General features: G+C 39.8%; 2 protein-coding genes across 4 annotated transcripts in view; both read left to right on the forward strand.

Moving 5' to 3' along the window:
- The first annotated feature begins 368 nt into the window (after positions 1-368).
- RGS1 (REGULATOR OF G-PROTEIN SIGNALING 1) overlaps positions 369-23,756 on the forward strand; it is a 217,142-nt gene continuing 193,754 nt past the window's right edge. Inside the window, exon 1 of one of the 2 annotated variants that reach the window (XM_089395130.1) lies at positions 369-652. In XM_089395130.1, the coding sequence (XP_089251256.1) occupies positions 570-652 (83 nt within the window). In that variant the 5' untranslated portion in view covers positions 369-569. Of the gene's footprint in view, positions 653-16,049; positions 16,564-23,756 lie in introns of those variants that run through there. The other variant, XM_089395129.1, reaches the window with a different exon arrangement.
- On the forward strand, positions 20,950-23,644 carry LOC149205626 (uncharacterized). 2 transcript variants are annotated; one of them, XM_089393515.1, is made up of 2 exons: positions 20,950-22,117; positions 22,186-23,644. In XM_089393515.1, exons 1-2 carry the CDS (start codon positions 21,503-21,505, stop codon positions 22,237-22,239), a joined length of 669 nt encoding a protein of 222 aa, XP_089249641.1. In that variant the 5' UTR covers positions 20,950-21,502; the 3' UTR covers positions 22,240-23,644. The 2 variants fall into 2 exon arrangements, with proteins under 2 accessions (XP_089249641.1, XP_089249642.1); XM_089393516.1 differs by having other exon boundaries at positions 20,953-23,644.

Genomic DNA, 23,756 nt, shown 5'->3' on the forward strand with positions numbered 1-23,756 from the left:
TCAATATGGTCAAATTTTTAAGCTTTAAAATTTTAGTGTCCAATAATTTTTTATTATGCTAAATCTATTTCCAAAACAATTAAAACATTCTTTAAATTAAATCATTTGAATTCTTTTCACGGATTCCAGTGAGAAAATTGTTGACTCAGTAAACAACCGGGCAGATACTTAATTATGTATCCTCGGTCCAAAATGGACGATGAATACACCGTTTATTTTCAACCGTATCTCGAAGGCTTTTGGAGTGATTTTATTGCATCACATGACATAATGCTTGCGCTCATAAATTGAAAATAATCATAGCAAGAAAGACCACTGATTTGGTAAACCAGCAATGTCAAGGGGAAAACGACTCGTTTGACAAACACACGCAATCTCTAAAACATTTTCTGGTGAAGGAGCCCAAAAAAACCCGAACTCGTGGCATTTCAACAGAAATCTTTCAACGTTCCACATGACGACAAGTCCGCATTAATGTATGAATGCTTGAAGCTCGAGGCAACGGCAGAGGGACTCATCCAAATGGGAAGAGGAACAGGAACAGGAGGGCTATATCATCTCAGTAAACAATGACGCCCAAATATGTACCCGGGGGTCATCCCAGCGATTACGTTGCTGTTGGGATTTCCATCCTCACTCTCACACTCATCATGTAACTTCACACCGATTCCCTCGATTTTTCCTTTCTTTTCAATGTTTATTAATTTTTTCATTCATATCAGCATCTGCCAAAGTAATTTATCTTTTCTTAAATAAACTTTTATGCTGAGTTAAATTTCCATTTTTCTGGAAAAAAAACCATTGAATGACAAATTTATGGTTCGATTGTCTCTGAAATCTAGGGATGGTGCCGAAAAATCTTGTTGTATCAGCCAGACTTCATGTATTTTCCAATGTGCATTTTGAAAGTATCTGGCCTTGCCCCCTTCCTTCGAAGGCCGCCTGCCTTGTTTCTATCATTCCAAACCAATCTGATAACCAGATGCGTTTGACAACATAAGCTTTTTCGAAATACTAGTTGGCGGACAGACCAGCTGATACTTCAAATCCTGCAAGAATTAAGTTTTTAAAAACTCGGTCTGGGGAAAAATTAGGCCAGGGTGAAATTTCGAAATCCCTGTAGAACTGGAGTGCTTCAAAAAACCCAAAATTAAGCCGTACGATATATATATATATATATAAAATACAAAAAAGAGCTGAGATTAACAGATTTCTTCAGCTTGATACTAAGTTACAAGCCAGGAGCTTCGAGAATTATAGTATGCTAGTTTCTCTCTACAGAAGAAGAAGGAATTTCCATTCCGGATCTGGTAAAAACCTTACCCGCGCACAGAGAAGGGTGAGGAGTGTGCTGGCCCATTTGAGTATGCTTGATAACCATTTGTTCCAGAGTGCCGCTACATGCCTCAGATGAAAAAGAATCCTCATCAAAACCTCTGTTCCTGATCCCGAACTGCCGTCAAACAGAGACAGGAATCTTTCCAATTTGTCGAAATCCACTCGTAGCTCCTGGATTGCCTTTTTGTATTGATGCCAATTCGTCAAAATCCACTCGTAGATCCTGGATTGCCTGTTTGTCTTGATGCCAATTCGTCAAAATCCACTCGTAGATCCTGGATTGCCTGTTTGTGTTGATGGAAGCAACTGTGAGTTGCTTGCAGTTCCCTATAATCCATGGCTGCGAAATCCTCTCTTTTGAAGCTCAAAATGTCTAAGAATATCTCCCCTGCAACCTGCAACGAATAGGGTGTAATGTCCTTTGGACATTGAGAAACGAGAGTATCATGTTTTGTTTTTTAAGCTGGTACAAAAATATTTTTATTAATATAAAGGGATTTACATTGATAGCATATAGTCGCTAGGAAAACTACTTTGGGATCTAGAATGTGATAGACTCAAAGAAGAAATTACCATTGAAATGATATATTCTATAGCATCATTTGACATAGGGATTGACTTTAGAGCGATTTTTCTTGCCTTTTTTCCTCACAATCTTAATCCAACTTACATGGGTAGATTAACCAAGGTAATTTGCACATTATTGTTGAGAGCTGAAGATGCTTCCTTGTCGGAGTTAAAAGAAACTGATTTATGAACACGGTTTAACATACCCTAAAAAACATCTTTAACAACCAATTCCTTGTTTCTAGGGTGAATTGGGATCCCAGTTAAGTCCTCATAAGGTTGATGTGTATCGACAGTTTGGTCCCGATCTCCCTAAAGCATATCATCATCATCGCCCTCATCCTCTTGATCAGAAGGAGAAGAAGGCTCGCCCTCCATAAGGGTTCATTTGCAAGGTTTCCAACTTTTTGATTTAGACATTATGTTATGCCGCTTCTTGGTGGAGATTGACCTAGGGCAGGAATTCTATAGATGCCCAGTTTGAAGGCAAACACGACACCGAAATGTTGTATTCTCATAATCTAAGGATTGGGTCCAATGGTAATCACCAATTTTTAAATTGATTTTTTTTTTTTGGCAACCCTTTGCTAATGTCAATTTCCACACAGATTCTTTTGTAGGTGTACAAACCATACTGCCCTCGGGAGGTATCTATGGTAAGATAACGACCCAAGGTATTACTGATACCCTCAAAAAATGAAAAATGCCATAGATGGGCGAGCAAATTAGGAAGCCGAACCCAAATTGGAATTTTGGTGATAATCGTTGAAGAGGGAAGAGGGATCGAAATGCGGAACCCATGTGATAATGAACAAACCAACTTTACCCCAAAACCAAGGTCCACCAGTTAGGGCCTTCTGAGAATCCTCTGATTCAAAGAACAACACTATAAAGAAACCCTTGGAGCAAAAAATATTCTTGCACTTCGAAGTCCAGACCTCATGTAGCCACTTATAGAGGTTCGTTGAGTGTGGCCATAAGCCATTAAAGTGGCAAATGAGGTCATTCTCAGAGTAGAGCTCAAGGAAGTCCTCCAGAGTTGGATTGGAAATTTCAATAGAAGGAATATCCTTAGTTTTGTCCACCTAGAACGACCTAGGAGTTACCTGGGCCTGTTGAGAGGTGGATCTTGACTTAAGGGAATCCTTGAAGGAAAGAGGCTTTGAAGTCGTAGATGCTCTACCACCCCTGGCACCACCGTTCAGGCACGTGACAAGAGATATGGAAGCATCTTTCGTAATGCCATAATCTTTGAGTACTTGACCTAGCTTTCGCTACCTACCATTGTAAAGAAGTCTGAACGCACTAACCTGAATTCCTGTCAACGCTTTAATTTTGTCTTGGAGCTTGGATACATCATCAACTACACTAACCAAGACACATAGGGATTGTCCAAATAGAGACTGGACAAAAATTGGAAAACTATAGAGAGAACTATTCCTGATTCCTTCCCCAACTGATTGATAAATTTTGTCAAACACATTGTTGTCTTTCTCACCTGTTCCACCTCCCTGGTAGGCATTTCGTTCATGCTTTTCAACAAACAGGTGGCATTCATTATTCCCTTCGATGGCATTCGAAAGTTGAAACCCAAAATTAACCCCAGACTCGCTATCTTTAATCTACGAGGCATCGTAGTGAGAGGGGTAGAGGACTCTCTGTCAAAATTTTGCTAGAGACCATAAATATCTACAAAGGCTCCGTCGGGGAGGCCATGAAGAAGAGTGTGGGTATGTTGTTTACTGGTTGCTGACCTAAGAGCTAATTGTTGGGCGTTAACAAGATAATAACTGTGATTGCAAGAGAATTCATGGCTATTGGTGAGGGTTGCATGCCAAAAAGAATGTTGGCGTCCTTGAGAAGAGGCACAGGTCCTGACCCACCCTATTGCGTGAAAAATGGAGGATTAAAGCTCAAATATAGCTTATAGATGCTATTGTCTGGCAAGGGTTCAAATCCTATGCATGCCATTTAGTCAAAACCCTAGAACGAGAGTATCATGTTAGCGTGAGTTACAAATTAAAATTAACTATGGGCCATCCGACAATTAATTAATTAAAAGTGACTAAAGAAAAATAAATAGTATAAGTCACTTTAATAGAAGAAGAGAAATGGCTATGGTATTTGGATAAGCCATGGTATTTCGATAGTCCATTATAATTGAAGGAGGCAAGAGTTCACTCCTTAGGCATACATTTGGGATTATTGTTTTGTTGTTATTTAGTTGAACTCTTGGAGCTTGTCTGGGTGAGAGCCCACATTATGTAGAGGGTTAGTTTTAGTGGTCAGTGGTCCACCCTAACTTATCTAGTGAGGAGGGGTTTCAGTATTGAGAGATATACCCTAGCCACTCAAAGAGGAGGGATCAAATCAGATCCACTCATTAGGCTTAACGTGGATATTACAAGGAGAGGTCAATTAGATCTCTTGCGGGGTATAACATTGGAGGAGCTATTGTCAGCCATTCATATATCTTGTTGGTGTTTTAATAGGTTATGATCTAGATTTGGCATGTAATATCATATTCCAGTTAATAAAATAAGGCTGAGTTTCTGATAAATATTGTTTGTGTTTTTCTTGCTAAATTTTTGCAAAAGTGCCATGGTGTTATTTAAATCAACAACAAAATTATTTGTGTAAATTTTCTAAAAAATTATAAAGAGAAGATTTATAATTTTTTTGAATATAATTTAAAGGAATATTACAATGGTATTAGAGTTGGATTTCTTGCCAGCGCGAGGGTTTAAAGGGTAATTTCATTAATGCTTGGATTTGTATGTGTTTGTGGCAGCCAATTTGTTCTTGCTAGGCTGAAATTATTTTGTTGGGTTGAAATTATTTCGTTGGGCCAAAATTGATCTTGTTGTGCCAAATTTCTCTTGTTGGGCTAAAATTATTCTATTGGGTTGAATTTAGCACTGAATTTCTCTTGCTGGGCCGAAACTATCTTGTTGTGTCAAATTTCTTTTGTTGGGCCAAATTTATTTTGCTAGGCGGAATGTATCTTGTCATGCTGAATTTCTCTTGCTAGGCTGGAATTATTTTATTGGACCAAATTTCTCTTGCCGGACCGAATTTCTTTTGTCGGACCAAATTTCTCTTGTTGGGTTGAATTACTTTGTTGAGTTGAATTTATTTGTGGAGAGGTCAAATTATTGTAGCAGTTGAATTTATTGGTGTAGAGGTCAAGTTATTACAACAACTAAATTCACTGGTGGAGAGGTCCAATTGTTGTAGAAACTGAGTTTATTTGTGAAGAGTTGTTATTGTAGTAGTTGATTAAATTTGCCAAGTCACAGCTAGAGGTGACACAATTTCCAATTAGAGGTGACATAGGAGATAAGGGAAGGGCAAGGGAATCAAGACTAGAGGGGGGGGCCTATACAAAACATGCAGAAAGAAAAGCTTCAAGGGCAGAGAAGTCAAGTGCGGCAAGAACCAAGGAAACTGCAGAGATAAGTAGGGAATACCATTAGGCAGCAAAGGGTCCTCCTTGAGTTGGAGGAGAGCCAGGGAATCTCCCCATAAGAAACAATAGGTTGATGTCTCTACCCAAGGGGATGAGACCAATTTCTTAGACCGAAAAACCAAAACTAGAATATTATAATTGCAATACCAACAAGAGGAGTCGGAATGCGACAATTTTACTAGCAAGCCTAATGCAAATGCATTCCAGAAGACATCATTGGAATCCTGGTACTAGCCCTCTTGCCGACGAACGCACAAAATCACTGGATTCACTCCCGCAAATGTTTGATTTTTGTAGAATAACCAACCAACTATAAAGAATGAAAGATGGAAGACCAAACTAGGAGGGCCTAAGCCTTCCTTAACCAACGTACCACAATTCTAGATGAAGGTGAGGAAATATCTCCCAAATAGCCTGATGTTGCAGCGAAGTTTCTAGAAAACAATAAGGTGGTTCTAGAGATACTAGGAAGATGTAGTGGTCCTGTAAGTTTTCAATATAATGCTCTATGTCATCATACCTTGTAGACATGTGTGAATATACATAGATGATTGGCTACGCCATCCCTTCTCTAATGCCTATAATGGCAACAGAGTAGCACGCCTTCTCCCCTCCCTTCTTACATGTGACATCCCTATCAAAGTAAAACATTTTTCAATTTAAACAAAAATCAAATTAATAATAATTTTAATAAAATTCTAAATATTAGATTTAATTTATTGGAAAACAATTAAATTACTTCATAGTCTTATTTAATAAATTTAAATTTTGCATAAAAAAATTGTCAAACTAATAATATTGTGTAAGTTATAACTGGTTGATTGCTAGAATCATGATTGGAGAATGAATAAACCTGCGCCTTTTAATAATTCATTGAATGTTGCAATGTGAAATCCCAAGTCACTGCTTCGAGAGTTTGACTACTCTGCGGGCACTGCTTCAAGAATTTGACTACTGCTTGATCATGTGGGAGGGAATGTAAGGTAAAAAAGTCTCCCATCTCAAACCTCACGTGGCCTAGTCAATGTTGTTTATTACAAAAAGTCGTTACGGTGGTTTCTTGTTTGAGATTCAAAGCTTCAAAATTATTATTAGGTTGGGTGGTAAACAAAACTCTCTAGTAATGAATGAATGGCATAAAAGTCTTCGCAACCACCTTCCTCCAAAGTCCAAAGAGTAAAGGCTTTTTAATGGAGCCATTACATGGATGGTTGGTTATTAAAGGTATTATAATGAGATTTCATTGTTCCATTTTTATTGAATTTTCTTTTCTTGCTAGTGTTTTTTGAACATGTGATGATTTGGGTCATTTAAAAATTGGCCAAGTTAAATTTTATAAAATGGAAATTCCAATTTTCAACATAATTCTAATTGCATTTAGAGTTAACATTATTTAGAAAAATGTTTTGAGTGTGGATATCCCATATTATTGAGAAGACATATATGTAGAGTTTAGGCTTCTGTGATCCATATTAGGTTAGATAAAGATTTCGGCGTAAATCACATGAAAAGTCATTTGTCGACGCGTTTCGAACCAACCAGTGTGGTTCATCGTCAGGACAAGATGAACCACACTGGTTGGTTCGAAACGCGTCGACAAATGACTTTTCATGTGATTTACGCCGAAATCTTTATCTAAGACATATATGTGTTATTGTGTCTCTATTCTTGATTCTTATTTAATGGGGCAATTAATTTTCACAAAATATTTTTATAACTAATTTTTTTCTTAAATTAGAAATGATATTTACTTTTTTTTTTTTAAATGGAATGGATAGCATTTATATTATAAAAATTGGATGCACGGTCAGAACCATTTACATGCTTATGTGATTTTAGAGGCTTTACTATTCCAGTTTATCCACAACATAATTTTCTTGCCTCTGTAGGCTTTTTGAACTATAATTTTACATTGATATCTTCCCTAAATTCTACAAAACACCCCAAAAAATAGTGCATATTTGCAATATAAGAACATTAGAAAATTAAAAAACCCCAAAGGGTCTAGCTTCTGCAACAATTACCAAAATTTCTTCAGGATCGTGGGTTTTGTCGTCTTTATGCACTTTAGCATCTCAAACCTTGGACGCCTGCTCTTTGTTTCTCGCGTCAATGCCTTTCTGTTTGACATCATATTCACCAATTGACAGGGCGTTCCTATTGACTTGGAGCTTCAAAATTAATAGCTCAACCTCCAAACTTACCATCTTCTTGCCCATTTTTATCTGCAATCATTCACGAGGTTTTTCAAGTAACTAGAACCTAACTTCCTTTTCTTTCTCCACCAGCTCCAACCTTCTATTGGAGATTTCTATCATCCCCATTACTGCCTTGAACAAGTTTTCCACAGATCGCCTCCAATGTGTTGATTTTGGGTAGCATTGGGTGTGCTCTAGCTCCGAAATTTTGTGGAGGGGCTAGAACACATGAGATCTCTCTAACCCAGAAATTGTTTGGAAAAATTCCTCCCAGATGAGGAGTTATTAAAATAATTAATTTTTTTAATGGGTTCCTAAGTCTAAACTTAGGAAAATAAAAGTATTAATGTGTATTAATAAGAACATGGGTGAGAAGGTTCTAAGTGACAAGGATCAAGCCTATTTTAATCTTAGCCGTTGATTAGAGATTAGATCACGACCGTTGATTCATCAACAAGAAAAGTATAAGAGGAGGCTTAAGGGTCAATTGGAGATACACCGAATTAATCAAAGAGTTTGATTTTTCTGGGGCGAGGTTTGCTGAGAAAATCGAGCTAGTGATCTGAGTTGTAGTGAGGGGCAGTTCGGTAAGGGAACTTCACTCCGAGGCTAAAGAATACATAGCAGAGAGGTAGAGCAGCACAGGGAGAGACATCGTAGTCCTAGAGAGGGTGACAAAGAGGTCGTAGGGGCTGACGCATATGCCATAGGGGCTGACGCAGTCCCTTAGAGGCAGCGCTGGGGAGATTCTGTGGGGCAGAGAGGGAGCAGTTCAACAAATAGACTTTCTGAGCAAGGGAGGCTCACTGTGGGGGTGATACATCTCCTAAAGGAGGTGACGCAGTTCCAATGCGGAGCTTGGAGCAACCATCGCTGCCTAGCACTGGGAAAAACTGGGTCATTTGTGGGGCTTGATCATCCAGTTGTTGAATTTGCCATAATATTTGTCACCGTATAGAGGTACCCCTACCAAGATTTTTCTCTATTGGGTGAGCCATATCTGGCACCCTAGTTGTATTAAATAATCTGCTTAATAATACAAACCCTCTATATGTTGCACTGGTTTTCCCGAATTGGGTTTTTCCAAGGGCGATTGTCCAAAAATAACGGTGTCCCTTGTGTGATAGTCTCAGTGTATTTCAATTCATGATTTGTATGTATGTGTAGGCTGCAATAGTGTTTTACATCGATATTTATGTAATTAAATAACTTGTTAATGCAAAGAACAAGTAGGAGATGTGAAACCAGTAATTGCAGTAGGGGTTTCTAATGTGTAGATTCAAAAATTTTCACATGGCATCAGAGCGATTGAAGACACCAGCCAATAAATCTAGAGAATTTGCAGCAAAAAAGAAGCTGTCCCGAGTGACAGCACTATTCCAAGGCCAAAGATGCAAAAGGAGTGACGCAGAGGCTCACACAGTGCCTGCGTCAGCACTCTAAGCCAGGTGGAGGTGATGTAGTAGCTGGGAGGAGCCCACGCAGTAGCTGCGTCAGCTGTCAAGGCCAACACAAAGGCAGAGGGGGTAGATCAGGCTCATGTAGAACCACGTCATCTTTTTGAGCGAGGAAGGATTGACGCAGTTGGCGAGGAGGAGCTAATCCTACCCACGTAGTGATTGCGTAGAGCCTGAAGGGTTCAAATTCTTCAAGTTGGTGGGGCTAAAGAAGCTGAGCATATTTTTGGTTTGAGGAGATGGTGGGATGTTGTTTCTGTTGGTGTAGAACAATGTCTAAGGAGACTGAACCAAGGTAGAGGGACTCACTGCCTTGACATATTTCTAGCCAAGAAATCTAGATCCAGGTTGCAACAACAAAGGAGGATTGGAGAGGAGTGATTCGACAATTGGCCAGAGGATTTCCGAGAGGGAAATCAAGACTTAGAGGGAGACTAGAGAGGAGCTGTTCCTTAGAGGGTTTTTTGCGCCCAAGGAATCCAGATCCAAGTTTTGCTAGATTGATAGTAGGAGAGGGAGAAGAGAACCAATCCTATTTTTGAGCAGAGACAACAATGAATGGCTTGAGGGATCATGATAGGTTGGACGGAGCTTCCAATTTTGTCATCTAGAAGGCCAAGATCTTAGAAATCCTAGATAAACATCGCATCAAGGACTATGCCTTGAAGGTGGTTGTTGTTCTGGTTGACGCTAATGCGGCACAGAAGTATGAGGAGGTCTAGGCGAAGGCCAAGTGCATGATCCTAGACAGGGTCAAAGATCATGTAGTACCACACATTGCTAAGAAGGACACAATAAGAGAGATTTGGGAGACCTTGACCACCTTGTACCAAGGCTCTTTCGTGCAACGAAATATGTTATTAGAAAATTAGCTGAGACAATACCATATGCAAAAAGGAGAGGGGATAGATCCCTTCCTTCTCAGGTTGCAAGGGATTCACGACCAGTTGACTTCTGTGGGGTCTACACCAGATCTAGAGTTCATGGTCAGGACTACCTTGAATGCAGTCATCGAGGACTGGGAGACATTTCTCCAAAGTATCTTGGGCAGAGCGACTCTCCCCAGTTGTGAGGAGATGTGGGAAGCTCTTCGACAAGAAGAGCTCAGGAGGTTGACTGAAGCAGGAAGTAGTGGCAAGGGAGCCCGAGTCAAGAAGGAGGAGGAGGAGGATGCATCTCTTGCATCAGCGGGGCAACAGGGGCAACATAAGAAGAAGAAGAAGGACATCACCAAGGTCAAATGCTTCAACTGTGGGGAGTTGGGACATTATGCCACTCAGTGCCCCAGGAAGAAAAGAAAGGGGGGGGGCTTCTGACTCAAAGGTTGCTCCAACAAAGGTAGACGAGGATGTCGAGGATGACAATTGTGCCATGAGTGCTCATGCACCTCTGGAGAAGAGGTAAGGCGATATGGAGTTGTAGTCGAGAGGACTACATGTAAAGGGCAGTACCCTTGAGGTGCCTAAACTCTTGGATCACATACGGCTGCGGGAGCCCTTAATGACAATAGAATAATGACGGGTTTCGGTTGGAGTGAGGTGTGATGGAGTGACAGTGGCCGAGCTAGAGTGCCAAAGTCTGAGGCAACGCATTGGATGTTGTAGCAGTGCGAGAGGCACAAAGCAGTTTGCAGCAGCGTAGTAGCAGCAGAGGGTCAGCCCATATTAGAATCAGCGGTAGCTTTAGGATCATGAGGCATCCATACTGACCAGGATGTTATTTTTTGGGTGAAGTTTCAGTTGCTTACTTCTCAACAACTGAGTTGCAGTGTAATAGTTAGCAGTGGCAGTGCTATGGGCAACATGATGCAACATTTTGAGAGGGAGCTGCAGTACAGATGTAGCAGTGGTAGTGGCAGAGTCATGGGCAGTAGTACAAGAAGCAACAACGCAGTGGATGAAGGGCAGGAGGCCAAGCATCAACATCACAGAGGACTGATGCAGTGGATCAGTGTAATACTTATGTTGAGAAGTGTTACTAGAGCACATTCCTCGCTAAGAGGGAGTGTTGATTTTGGGTAGCATCGAATGTGCTCTAGCTCCAAAATTTTGTGGAGGTGCTAGAACACATGAGATCTCCAGAACCCATAAATCGTTTGGAGAAATTCCACTCGGATGATGAGTTATTAAAATAATTAATATTTTTAATGGGTTCCTAAGTCTAAACTTAGGAAAATAAAAATATTAATATGTATTAATAAGAATATGGGTGAGAAGGTTCTAAGTGACGAGGATCAAGCCCATTCTAATATTGGTCGTTGATTAGAGATTAGATCACGACTGTTTATTCATCAATAGGAAAAGTATAAGAGGAGGCTTGAGGTCAGTTGGAGATACACCGAATTGATCAAAGAGTTTAATTTTTCTGGGGCGAGGTTTGCTGAGAAAATCGAGCTAGTGATCTGAGTTGTAGTGAGGGGAAGTTCGGCAAGGAAACTTCACTCTAAGGCCGAAGAATACATAACAGAGAGGCATAGTAGCACCGGGAGAGACAACACAGTCCCAGAGAGGGTGATGCAGGTGACACAAAAGCCATAGGGGCTAACGTAGGCCCTTAGAGGCAATGCTGGGGAGATTCTGTGGGGAAGAGAGGGAGCAATTTAGTAAATCGACTTTTTGAGCAAGGGAGGCTCACTGTGGGGGTGACACAACTCCCAAAGGAGGTGACGCAGTTCCAGCGCAGAGCTTGGAGCAGCCATTGCTGCCCAGCACTGGGAACAACCGGGTCATTTGTGGGGTTTGATCATCTAGTTGCTGAATTTGTCGGAATATCTGTCTCCGGATAGAGGTACTTCTGCCAGGATTTTTCTCTGTTGGGTGAGCCATATCTAACACCCTAGTTGTATTCAAGAATCTGCTTAATAATACAAACCCTCTATATGTTGCACCGATTTTCCCGAATTGGGTTTTTCTGGGGACGATTGTCCAAAAATAACGGTGTCCCTTGTGTGATTGTCTCAGTGTATTTCAGTTCATGATCTGTATGTATGTGTAGGTTGCAATAATGTTTTACATCGATATTTATGTAATTAAATAACTTGTTAATGCAAAGAACAAGTAGGAGATGTTAAACCAGTAATTGCAGTAGGGGTTTCTGATTTGTAGATTCATAAATTTTCACACAATGCTCTTGGTCTTTCTCCACAACGTACTCCTTAGAGATTTCCAATTCATTCCCTTTCAAACTCATCTTTCAATTCCACAAGGAAAGCTTTAGGGCTGTTGAAATTGGCGAGATGCCCCCGAGGATCCCCTACATTTATAATAGTGACTCATAAAGCTAAAAGTGATGACACTAGAGGGAAGGATTAAATCCCAAATCTACCCAAATCTTGATCCCTGCAGAACATATAAAATCTGGCATGGTATTAAAGACTCGACCTGGACTACACTGCTTTGCATTTAAGACCACAATGTAGAACTTTTGTGATCGGATCGCTGACAATTTATACCAGTTCACATTCCATTTAAATCTTGTATTATTCCCCTGCCAACTATCGAGTCGACATAGTCTTGTAATTAAGGAGTAGGGAATGTTGTACAATTGCCTCCATGCACTAGTGCATGACTACAACCTTTGCCATATGTGTAGAGCTTAGGGCCAATGTCACCTCCGATGGTGAGGCCTTCAAACACATTAATTCACTTGCTTTTCAAGGAATGGCTAGATTGGCCAACTATTTCATTTGAGAACAATTGAATGAACCTCATGGAAGAGGAGAGACAATCCTTTGATTTTGATTTATTTCCAGTATTCCTTAACTCAACGTTGCCTGTTGATTGGCAAGTTTATGCGCAATTGCGTTTAGAAGCCTATATATGTGATAGAGAGAAATCTCCTCGAATTTCTCCAACTGCAAAGCAATCTTGTTCAATATTATGGAATTAAGGGAAAGATTTCTGGAATTAAAGGATCCTCTCTCGGTCTTTAATTGATTTTTACCTTCTATTTTAATAAATGTTAAAAAATCAAACATAATACAAATTAAGCTTTTTGAATAAGTATGTAAAAATTTGAGATATTGAGTTAACTTGTTCATTCTCACTGTTTTCAATTATCCAAAGCCCGAACTTGATAGGATAAACTAAAATTGAGTGAATTTGTTACAGAGGTGGGGTACCTAGTTTTCTTCCTTTATATTCTTTTATCTTCTTGTTGTATTCATTATGTGGTTTAAAACTAGTACAACCACATTAAAAATATTAATGTGGTTGATATAGCCAAAGGCTTCATATGTATCTACTATTGATAAATATATAACAAAAAAACTATTGCAACAAAAATATTATTATTATTAACTTTGATTTTACTTAACCCTTAGGAATCTCAGGTCTTGATAAAAAAGAGAAGTGTTGAAGAGTTTCTATCCATATAAGGCAACTTTTAATTAAGTATGCTTTGTAAATTCCTAAGAAATTGGTGGGCATTCAGACGTAATTTTTTTTAAAATATTAAAAGCCAATGCAACCTAACAAACTCTCTAACACATTACAAACATTGATAAGCATTCAAAAGAAGCATATAACAAACTCTCTAATACACTACAAACATTGATAAGCATTCAAAAAAAGCATATGCTGAGCATATTCCCTTGAGAATCAATCTAAACCTCAACTAAAAAAATTGACATAATACACTTTCGAAATTCATAAATAAAAAGTAATTTTTTTATTATACAATTTGTAAGTACAATCCAATCCTTCTTTGACTATTGTAAATAAATGCAAACCAAATAAACAAACGACTTAACCATTCCACATATTGCATGAATCACCTTCCATCGATAGATATCTTGGATGGTAGGAAAACAATGGGTGTAAACTAACGTTAGAGGTAGAGAACAGTGAACTGATTTAAGATGTTTTTCAAAGTTTTTATGAAAGTATAAGGAAAACAATATAGTAAATGTTGCCATGAACGGAAATGATAACTATGATATCTAAATATATATTTAGATCTTGAATTTGTTTTATTTGGATGCTTAATATGTATAGGTATAATCTATGAATTTATATCAAGTGACAATAATAATTTTTTTTGGATGTATGTTCTATAATGTAATTATTGAGAAGGTTTATTTAGAGGTAGATTTATCTTGCTGTGTTTCTATTTTTGTTTTGTTTGTTTGTTTGTTTTTATCTCGACAATATTCTTGTTGGAATATACCAGTGTTTGGATTTTCGTTTTTAACTTTCAAAAACTTTAAGAAGAGGTTCAAGATCTTCACTTGATCTAAACCTAGTGATTGGCGAGTTAGTGATCCCTATGAAGAAGAATTAGTGATTGACAACCTTCATAAGGTCACTATTAGTCATGACCTCAAGCTACACCATGCCTAAAAAGAGCACAATCATGTTGTAAAATAAGCCTAAAAATAGAAAAAGAAAATAAGAATGCAACTATTACTATGGGACAACTTATGATATGATGGAATGGTTAGTACAATGTTACTAATCTCATTGAGAAGCCTAGCCTAATCTCGTGACATATAACTTGAGGAGAAAAAAACACCTAGGTATCCCATTTGGTTAGTACAATGTTACTGATCTCACTGAGAAGCCTGGCCTAATCTAGTGACATACAACTTAAGGAGAAAAAAACACCTAGGTATCCCATTTCTTTGCTCTTATACATTTATAAAATTTGTATCCCATGCAATTGATATAAAAAATAGTGATACTTTCACCATTCATGAGTTTGCTTGTATTCCTTTTACCCATTGAATATTTGAATATGTCACGTATAACATGCTAAAAATTTTGTTGGTTAGAAACACGTCGGCCAAAAATTTCTCTTATGTGATTTCTACCGAAAGGCTTTGCTTAATGCTAAAAATGGTTAATCAATTATTCTTATTACCGTGAAAGGCATTTCTATTTTGGAATTGAGGTGTTAGAGGGAAGGTTTTTTCATGAAAGGGTTAATGTGTGTGGTCATGATTGAAGATGCTTGGAATATCTTCTTTATTTCATTTAAAGAAGGTTTGGATTATAAATATTGTGATTAATGAATGGATAATTATTGTTTAGGGTTTAAATATCACATTTAATAGAAAAAATGTTAAGTTTTGCTTGATCTCTAACTATTAAAAACTTAATGGGAAGTGGAGAATGTGGTTACTTGGAATATCTCTCTTAAATGGAAGGTTTGGATTATAAATATTACTATTAATGAATGAATAATTACTATTTAGGGATGTTGCTTTTAATTAAAAAAGTTAAGATTTATTTAATCTATTACACAATCTAAAGACTTAATGGGAAATGAGAAGATGGCTATACAACAATGATCATCATGTTAGAAGATATTAATAATGAATATTTTATCATTTTAATAGTAAAAATTCTCCTATTTACATAAAAAAATAATTACAATAAAAAATGGAAATAGAAAATGATAAATATTTGAAATTCTATGAAATAAATTTATTTATTTCTTAACCATTAATAATATTTATTTTTTTATTTTTTATTTTTTTTAATTTAACTAAATAATTAAAACCATTAAAATTTATTTAAAACAAAATTAAAATAAAATAACCATCTAAATATTAAATTTGATTACTTTGAACATAAAAAAAAAAATCCTAGAATTATATATTTGCCAACATCAACCCATGAACTAAGAGATTATTTCAAAATTAATTCCATTTTATCTCCATCCTTATGCCATAATTATTTCATATAAAAATGAAATATTTCAATCTCTTTTCATGATAGATGTCAAAATTTCATAATAAACACAAATTATCATAATAAAGCATAAATTAAATTAATTGATTGAGCTAATAATAATATTAATAAAGTAAAGAAAACAAACCGAATAAAAGGGGAAAAACCTTTAAGTGTGAGAATATCTAAATAACATAGTTCTTATTATGCACAAAACTGCAGAGCATTTATTACATCACCCTTACACCATTACTCAATTATGTATCCGTCTATCAACCGTATCTTGAAGGGTTTTGACGTGTTTCTATTGCATCACATTGGCATAATGCTTGCGCTCATAAGTTGAATATATTCAGAGGAAGAATGACCGCTGATTTGACAAACCAGCAATGTCCAGAGAAAAACGACTCGTTTGACAAACAAACGCAATCACCAAAACATTTCCTGGTGAAAGATGCCAAAAAGCGGAACAAGTGGCATTTTAACAAATCTCTTTCAACGTTCCACCTTGACTCCAAGTCCGCGTAAAAGTACGAATGCTTGAAGCTCGAGGCAACGGCAGAGGGAGGCGGAGGGGCAGGGGCGAGGGCAAGGGACTCATCCAAATGGGAAGAGGAGCAGCAGGAACAGCAGACTCCAAGTCGACGTAAAAGTATGAATGTTTGAAGCTTGAGGCAACGGCAGAGGGAGGCGGAGGGGCAGGGGCGAGGGCAAGGGACTCATCCAAATGGGAAGAGGAGCAGCAGGGCTACATCATTATAATTATTATCTCAGCAAACAATGATGCCCAAATATGTACCCCGGGGCCACCCTAGCGATTACATTGCAGTGGGGATTTCCATCCTCACTCTGACACTCCTCATGTAACTTCACATCAATTTCCTTGATTCTTCTTTTTCAATGTTTATTAATTTCGCTTAGACATTTCATTCATGTCAGCATCTGCCAAAGCAATTTTTCTTTTCTTAAATAAAATTTTATGGGCTTTTTGAGTCATCGAGTTAAATTTTCACTCTTTTCTGGAAAAAAAAAACCATAAAATAACAATTTTCTGGTTCGATTGTCTCTGAAATCCAGTGATGGTGCCTAAAATTCTTATTGTATCAGCCAGACTTTATGTATTTTCGAATGTGCATTTTGAAAGTATCTGGACATGCCCCCTTCCTTCAAAGACCGCTTGCCTTGCTCCTATCATTCCATACCAATCTGATAACCAGATGAGTTTGACAACATAAGCTTTTTTGAGATACAAGTTGGCCGCGCAGCCCAGCTTATATTTCGAATCCTGCAAAAATTAAGTTCTTAAAAACTCAGTCTTGGGAATAATTCCTCCGGGGTCGAAAAGATCGAACTTGCAGAAAAATTCAGCAGAAAAACGAAATCACTTAAACAAAAACATCATATATATGTGTTAAGGACGGGAGTATTGCCCTTAAACTTCTTTTTGCTAAGAGCTTGTTTTCGTCTAGGTAACGAAACAGCTTAAAGTCCCGGGGCATTTGGTCAGAGGAAAAGTTTTTGGTATGAATCACTAACAGGTAATTACAGATGATCTGGTTTTTCTTTGAATAACAGTGATGAGTCAATCTGATTAGCAGATAGTAGTGAGTGATGGCTGCCCCACTGTATAGGTTTTCTAACTATATATATAAGTTTTCATCTATATATGTATATCAGTGATGGCTATCCCCACTGTATATATTTTCCTTCCGAGTTTTCATCTATATATGTATATCAGTGATGGCTATCCCCACTGTATATATTTTCCTTCTGAGTATATATATATAATGAACAAACCTGATTTACACATATATATAATAAACAAACTTGATTAACAAATAGTAGTCAGTGATGGCTATCCCCACTGTATATATTTTCCTTCTGAGTATATATATATATAATGAACAAACCTGATTTACACATATATATAATAAACAAACTTGATTAACAAATAGTAGTCAGTGATGGCTGTCCCCAGATAATAATCAATAATGACTGTCCCCACTATATAGGTTATACAGTTTTCCCACTGTGTGAGCAAACCCGGGAAATATTATTTATAAAAAGGGCTGTGGCAGATGCACACAGAGTAACTACTCGGATAGTTGATCCCTGTAGAACTTGGGTGCTTCAAAAAGTGCTTCAAAAATTGACACTTTGTACATCATCCACAAAAGACACAATATTAAGCCACATGATCATATATATATACTCCAATTACGTAAAAGAGCTAATATTAATAGATTTCTTCAGCTTGATAATAAGTTACTTATTGAAAGAAACCAGATTAACGGCAGGAGCTTCCAGAATTATGGTATGCTGGTCTTTCTTTAGGGAAGAAGAAGGGATTTTCCTTCCGGATCTGGTAAAAACCTTATCCGCACACAGAGAAGGCTGAGGAGTGCGCTGGCCCTTTTGAATATGCTTGATAACCATTTGTCCTAGAGTGTCTACTCTGCGCTTCAGATGAAGAATAATGCTCATCAGAACCTCTGTTCCTGTTCCCGAACTGCCCTCTACCACAGACAGGAATCTTGCCAATTTGTTGAAATCCACTCGTAGCTTCTGGATTGCCTGTTTGTGTTGATGGAGGTAACTGTGAGTTACTTGCAGTTCCCTATAATCCATGGCCGCAACATCCTCACTTTTGAAGCTCAGAATGTCTAAGAATATCTCCCCTGCAACGTGCAAGGAATAGGGTGTATTCCCTACAGAGCCTCACACAGTGAAAATATCAATTGAATCCCAACTGCACTAGAAGCCTGACTTTTCAATGCAGGATATGCCATGAACGGAGCCAAATTTATCCCGCAAGCACTGCATGGGAAGGGATAGGAGTGATTATTGCTCAGGTTGGCGAAGATGTAAACCATTATGGCGAGAGGCGGATGCAGTGTGTCCTTTTTCTCTGCTGCCTGTGGTGAAATAACAGTCTGAGAACCCTCATGATTCCATGATGACATGACATTTGAAGAAAGTTTAAGGTTAATGAATAGGTTGATTGACAAGGAATCCATTGATTAAATAAAATCCTTTTTTTCTTAATTGGATGGCCAAGTTGGCTTGTGAATCGGCCAATGAATTTTTTTTCCTTTTCACATGAAACCATTCGACCTGGCACTCCATGTTTTCGACCATAACACGAATTCTGTTGAGTATGGCTTCGAGCCTAAGGACTTTAGCACTTGTTCCGTAATACATGTGCCTCAAAATGATTAGAGAATCTCCAAGGACAAGGAGATGACTTGGATGATAGGATCGAGCTAAGATGATTTCTTACAATAATGCATATGCTGTTGATTTTTGGTAGCATCGGATGTGCTCTAATCTTGAAAATTGGTGGAGAGGCTAAGGTACATGAGATTTCCAAGACCCAGAAATCGTTTGGGGAAATTCCACCCGGATGGAGAGATATTAAAATAATTAATACTTTTAATGAGACATTAAGTCTAAACTTAAGAAAATTAAAATATTAATGGGTATAAATATAATATGGGTGAGAAAGTTCTAAATGACGAGGATCAAGCCAAATCTAATTTTCGCTGTTGATTAGGGACTTAATCTGGGCCATTGAATCGTCAACAGGAAAAGTATAAGAGAAGGCTTGGGGGTCAGCTGGAGACACACCAAGTTGATCAAGAATTTGATTTTCTGGGGCAGGGTTTGCTGAGAAATCGAGTTAGTGATCTGTTGCAGCAAGGGGCAGTTCAGCAACAGGCTGAGAATACATATCAGAGAGGCAGAGAAAGTGTCGAAGAGACAGTGCAAAGCCTTGGAAGGCTGATGGAGAGGCAGCCAAGATTGATGCAGAGGTTGAGTAGGCTAGTGCAAAAGACACAGAGGGCCAAGAGGCTGACACAGATGCAGTAGAGGCTAGCAGAGCTGACGCTGGGCTAAAGAGGTAGCGCTGAGGGATTTTCGTGGGGCAGATTGGGAGTTGAGAGGTAGACACAGAGCAGAAAAGGGTGACGCAGTTACAGAGAGAAGCTTGGATCAGCTTTCGTTGTCCATCTAAGGAACTGTCGAAGTTGCTGTGGGATCAATCATCCAGTTGCTGATAAGCCGGAATATTTGTCTTCGAGGAGAGGTACTTCTGCCAAGGAAATTCTTTGAAGGGTGAGCCATTTTTGGCACCCTAGTTGTATTCAGAAACTGCATAATAATAAAACCCTCATTTTTGTTGCACCCGTTTTCCCGCATTGGATTTTTTCGGGGACAATTGTCCAAAAATAATGGTGTCCCTTGTGTGATTGTCTCAGTTATTTCAGTTGCTGATCTGTATGTGTTGAGGCTGCATTTGTGTTTATTTCGGTATTTATATTTATAAATAACTTGTTAATGGAAAGAACAAGTAGGAGATAATAAATCAGATAATGTAGTAGGGATTTCTGATATGTCAGACTTAGAAATTTCAACATGGTATCAAAGCATTGCAGATCACATGAGGACTGAAGGGACCAACAAAAATCTGAAATTTGTAGCAGTAGCAGCTGTCCCGAGAGACAATGTTGTTCCAAAGTAGAAGCAACAAGAGAAGAAGTGATTTAAAGCATGTGTCATCATTTCGAGCTGGGAGGAGGGCCAACGCAGAGGCAGAGAGGGGCAAATCTGTTAAAATTGGCAACTAGGGCAAAACTTCATGTGGGTCATCTTATTCATGGCTGATAATATTTTTATTAGATTCCTCTCGTTGAGAGGTGTAGGATTGATATAAAGATCATCCGATTCTGATAAGTATTCATGGAGATATGAATTTATTTTGATTATGGAATTATTATCAAGTCGACCTACAACTCATGTAGGCTCAGAAGCCCAACAGTCGCATCTATTCAAACACCAACGTTGTGTATAAATACAGGAGGACTTTTCCTCATTTGGACTCACTCATCTCATCACATTTCTCTCTCTCTCTACTGCGCAGAAAAGAGTCTCTTCTCTACTGCGCGGAAAAGGGTCTCTCCCTCACACATGTGAAGCCGGAAGTTGCTAAAACTGAAGCTGCAACTATAGAAGTAAAGATTGACCTGCGTGGACTAGAAGATTTCCTCATTTGAACTGCGCTGTAGGTTCATCTGAAAGCCGCAACTTTTGGTGGTGGAATCAAGTCAATCCGACGGATGGTTTCCAAGATATCGACTCCCCTAGTTTGAAGCCAGAAGCTGCAACTGCAGAAGTAAAGTTTGACCTGCGTGGACTAGAATGTTAGATAAACTTGACCCTAAGGTGGAGTTGAGGTTATGTCAACAGTTATGGTTAACAGTTGTGGTTTTGGGCACCAAGTATTGGTGACTCATGGTATTGAGCCCATGGTATTACATGTAGTTGAAGCCCTTAAAAGGCTTGTGTACTGGCCATTGTGGATAGCCATGGTTGAGCGGTGAAAGCTCAGGTTGTTGGCCGGCTTGGCTATGTTGTAGCCAAGGACAATAATAGATCTATTGTTGGTTGGTTTTTTCCCCTCATGGTGTACTTGGTTTGAATGTGTATTTCTTGATTGTTATCTTTATTTCTCTTGAACCCAACAAGTGGTATCAGAGCTATGGTTAGCAAGGGCCTTGGCTAGCTGTTCGAAATGTTCCCATCGACGAAATAGTGATGTTGGTTGAAGCAATAGCTCGTTGCACAAACCAGCAGTGTTATGGTTCGATGAGGAGCAAGAAGAAAAATGGAGTCCAAGCCCTGGTTCGATGAGAAGCAAGAAGAAAATGAAGAATGAAACACAGAGGTAGTGCCCATGGAGGAGGCAGGTGAAGCGCCAGCAAAGCGTCGTGGGCTGAAAAGAAACCACGGGGAAGAAGAGGAATGCTGGATAGCCGGCTGTGCAGGGGTGAATTCTGCCGGCTATGGCCCAAAGGGACTAATGGGCGCTGGCAGCGGTGGGCAGAGTCCGAGCGGAGTGCCTGGTTATGGAAATGGACCTGCGGCGGCGTATCCTTATGGCGATGGGGATGGGGGTTACAATTCTGGTGCCCCTGGTGGATACGGTGCAGGTTATGGCCATGGCGGACAAGAAGCGACGGCGCTCAGAAATGGGCGAAGAAAATGACGAGGTGTCGGCTCGTAACGAACGGCGTGATCCTGGCCTCCATCGAAGAGTTCTCTGAGGCGGCCCAGGGTCAGAAGCCGGAGCACGCCTGTCGCGAGGTCATCGTCTTGGACGGAGGCGAGCCATGCCCGGAGCACGGACGTGAAGAAGCGAGTGTTGCTGTCGGTTCGTTGCCGTCGCTGGTTTTCACTGTTGGAGGAGACGGAGGCGAGCCATGCCCGGAGCACGGCGTGGTGTCGATCTGTGGCAGGCGACGGGAAATGGAAGACGAGCCCTGGACGGAGGTGGAGACCAACCACCTGATCAACGCCTACCAGGAGAAATGGTATGCCTTGAAGCGCGGCCAGCTGAAGGCTAGGCACTGGGAAGAGGTAGCCACTACCAGGAGAAATGGTATGCCTTGAAGCGCGGCCAGCTGAAGGCTAGGCACTGGGAAGAGGTAGCCAACCTCGTATTCCTGCGCTGCGGGGGACTCGAACCCTCGAAGTCCTGAGAAGCAGCAGCAGGGGATCACCCGGGGTTCCAAGTGGGTTTTCTTCGAGCGGATGGATCAGCTTGAGAACGGCCCTAGGGCGGATTCCGTTATCGTTCCCAACGGACGGCAACTGACGGAGCATGATTCCGACACGGGAGAGGTTCGTTAAGGCGGAAGGCGTGGAGTTGATGATAATTATAATGAAGCAGAAGAAGTCAGCCTACGGTTCGGCCCTGAACGGTTTGTCGATGTCTTGGGGTTGCAGACGAGATGGGAGTGATTCTGCAAAGCTGTCTCCCCTGAGATTACATTCGGCTGAGAGCGGTCGCATGGTTCCGAGGATGCTGATGAAGAGCCGGCCGCTGTGAATAAATCTGCGCCAAAGAAAGATGCTGCCGAGGAATCTAAGCCTCCCTTCGATGCGGATGAGAAGGAGATTACATTCGGCTGAGAGCGGTCGCATGGTTCCGAGGATGCTGATGAAGAGCCGGCCGCTGTGAATAAATCTGCGCCAAAGAAAGATGCTGCCGAGGAATCTAAGCCTCCCTTCGATGCGGATGAGAAGGAGGAGAAAATCGAACATAACGCGTCCGAATCAGAACCAGAAGAGGATCCAAAGGTCGATGCGCCAATGGCATGGCCGAGGTTTGGCTGGTCGTGGTGGAGCAAGAATCCACAGCGGAAGCGTGTGTGGACCGAGAACGAGAGGGTTGGTATGAGCTCCAGCGGGGCCACGAAGACGAGGAGTACCCTTTGCTGCGTGAAGGTGCAGTGTATTCTATGAAGGAAGGCCAAACCCCATCTCTGCGTGAAGTGCTGCATGAGCAGAGCATAAAGAGTTTGCTAAATCTCTGTTGAAGGTGAAAATTTCCATGTAAATGGGTATACGACTGTAAGACCTGGTAAGGCATGCGTACCCCAGTAAATCACTGGTAAAGTCTTGGGTGATATGGGGATGCATGTGGTGGTATGATGAAGCATACTGAACTAGGACAGTGTGTGAGATTATCAAATACCTTAACATTGACTGGGTAGGGCCTGGAGGTGAGAGGTTGCTGGCTCACTTGGCAGATTTGGCTAGATTTGGTCAAGGAAAACCCAAAGTCAAGTTTAAAGGGGGGATTGTTAGATAAACTTGACCCTAAGGTGGAGTTGAGGTTATGTCAACAGTTATGGTTAACAGTTGTGGTTTTGGGCACCAAGTATTGGTGACTCATGGTATTGAGCCCATGGTATTACATGTAGTTGAAGCCCTTAAAAGGCTTGTGTACTGGCCATTGTGGATAGCCATGGTTGAGCGGTGAAAGCTCAGGTTGTTGGCCGGCTTGGCTATGTTGTAGCCAAGGACAATAATAGATCTATTGTTGGTTGGTTTTTTCCCCTCATGGTGTACTTGGTTTGAATGTGTATTTCTTGATTGTTATCTTTATTTCTCTTGAACCCAACAAGTGTGTATTTCTTGATTGTTATCTTTATTTCTCTTGAACCCAACATAGAAGATTTCCTCATCTGAACTGCGCTGTAAGTTCATCTGA

This window comes from Pinus tabuliformis, chromosome 1_2 (assembly GCF_031772625.1).
Source record: "Pinus tabuliformis cultivar Carrire ecotype Pingquan chromosome 1_2, CPIR1, whole genome shotgun sequence".
NCBI classification, from domain to species: Eukaryota; Viridiplantae; Streptophyta; class Pinopsida; order Pinales; family Pinaceae; genus Pinus; species Pinus tabuliformis.

Bases quoted from the DNA above. Each gene is read 5' to 3' on its own strand.
- LOC149205626 (XM_089393515.1), top strand. From the start codon at position 21,503: ATGCTGGATAGCCGGCTGTGCAGGGGTGAATTCTGCCGGCTATGGCCC. The intron at 22,118-22,185 runs GTAGCCACTACC...CACTGGGAAGAG, and splicing joins AGGCTAGGCACTGGGAAGAG to GTAGCCAACCTCGTATTCCT.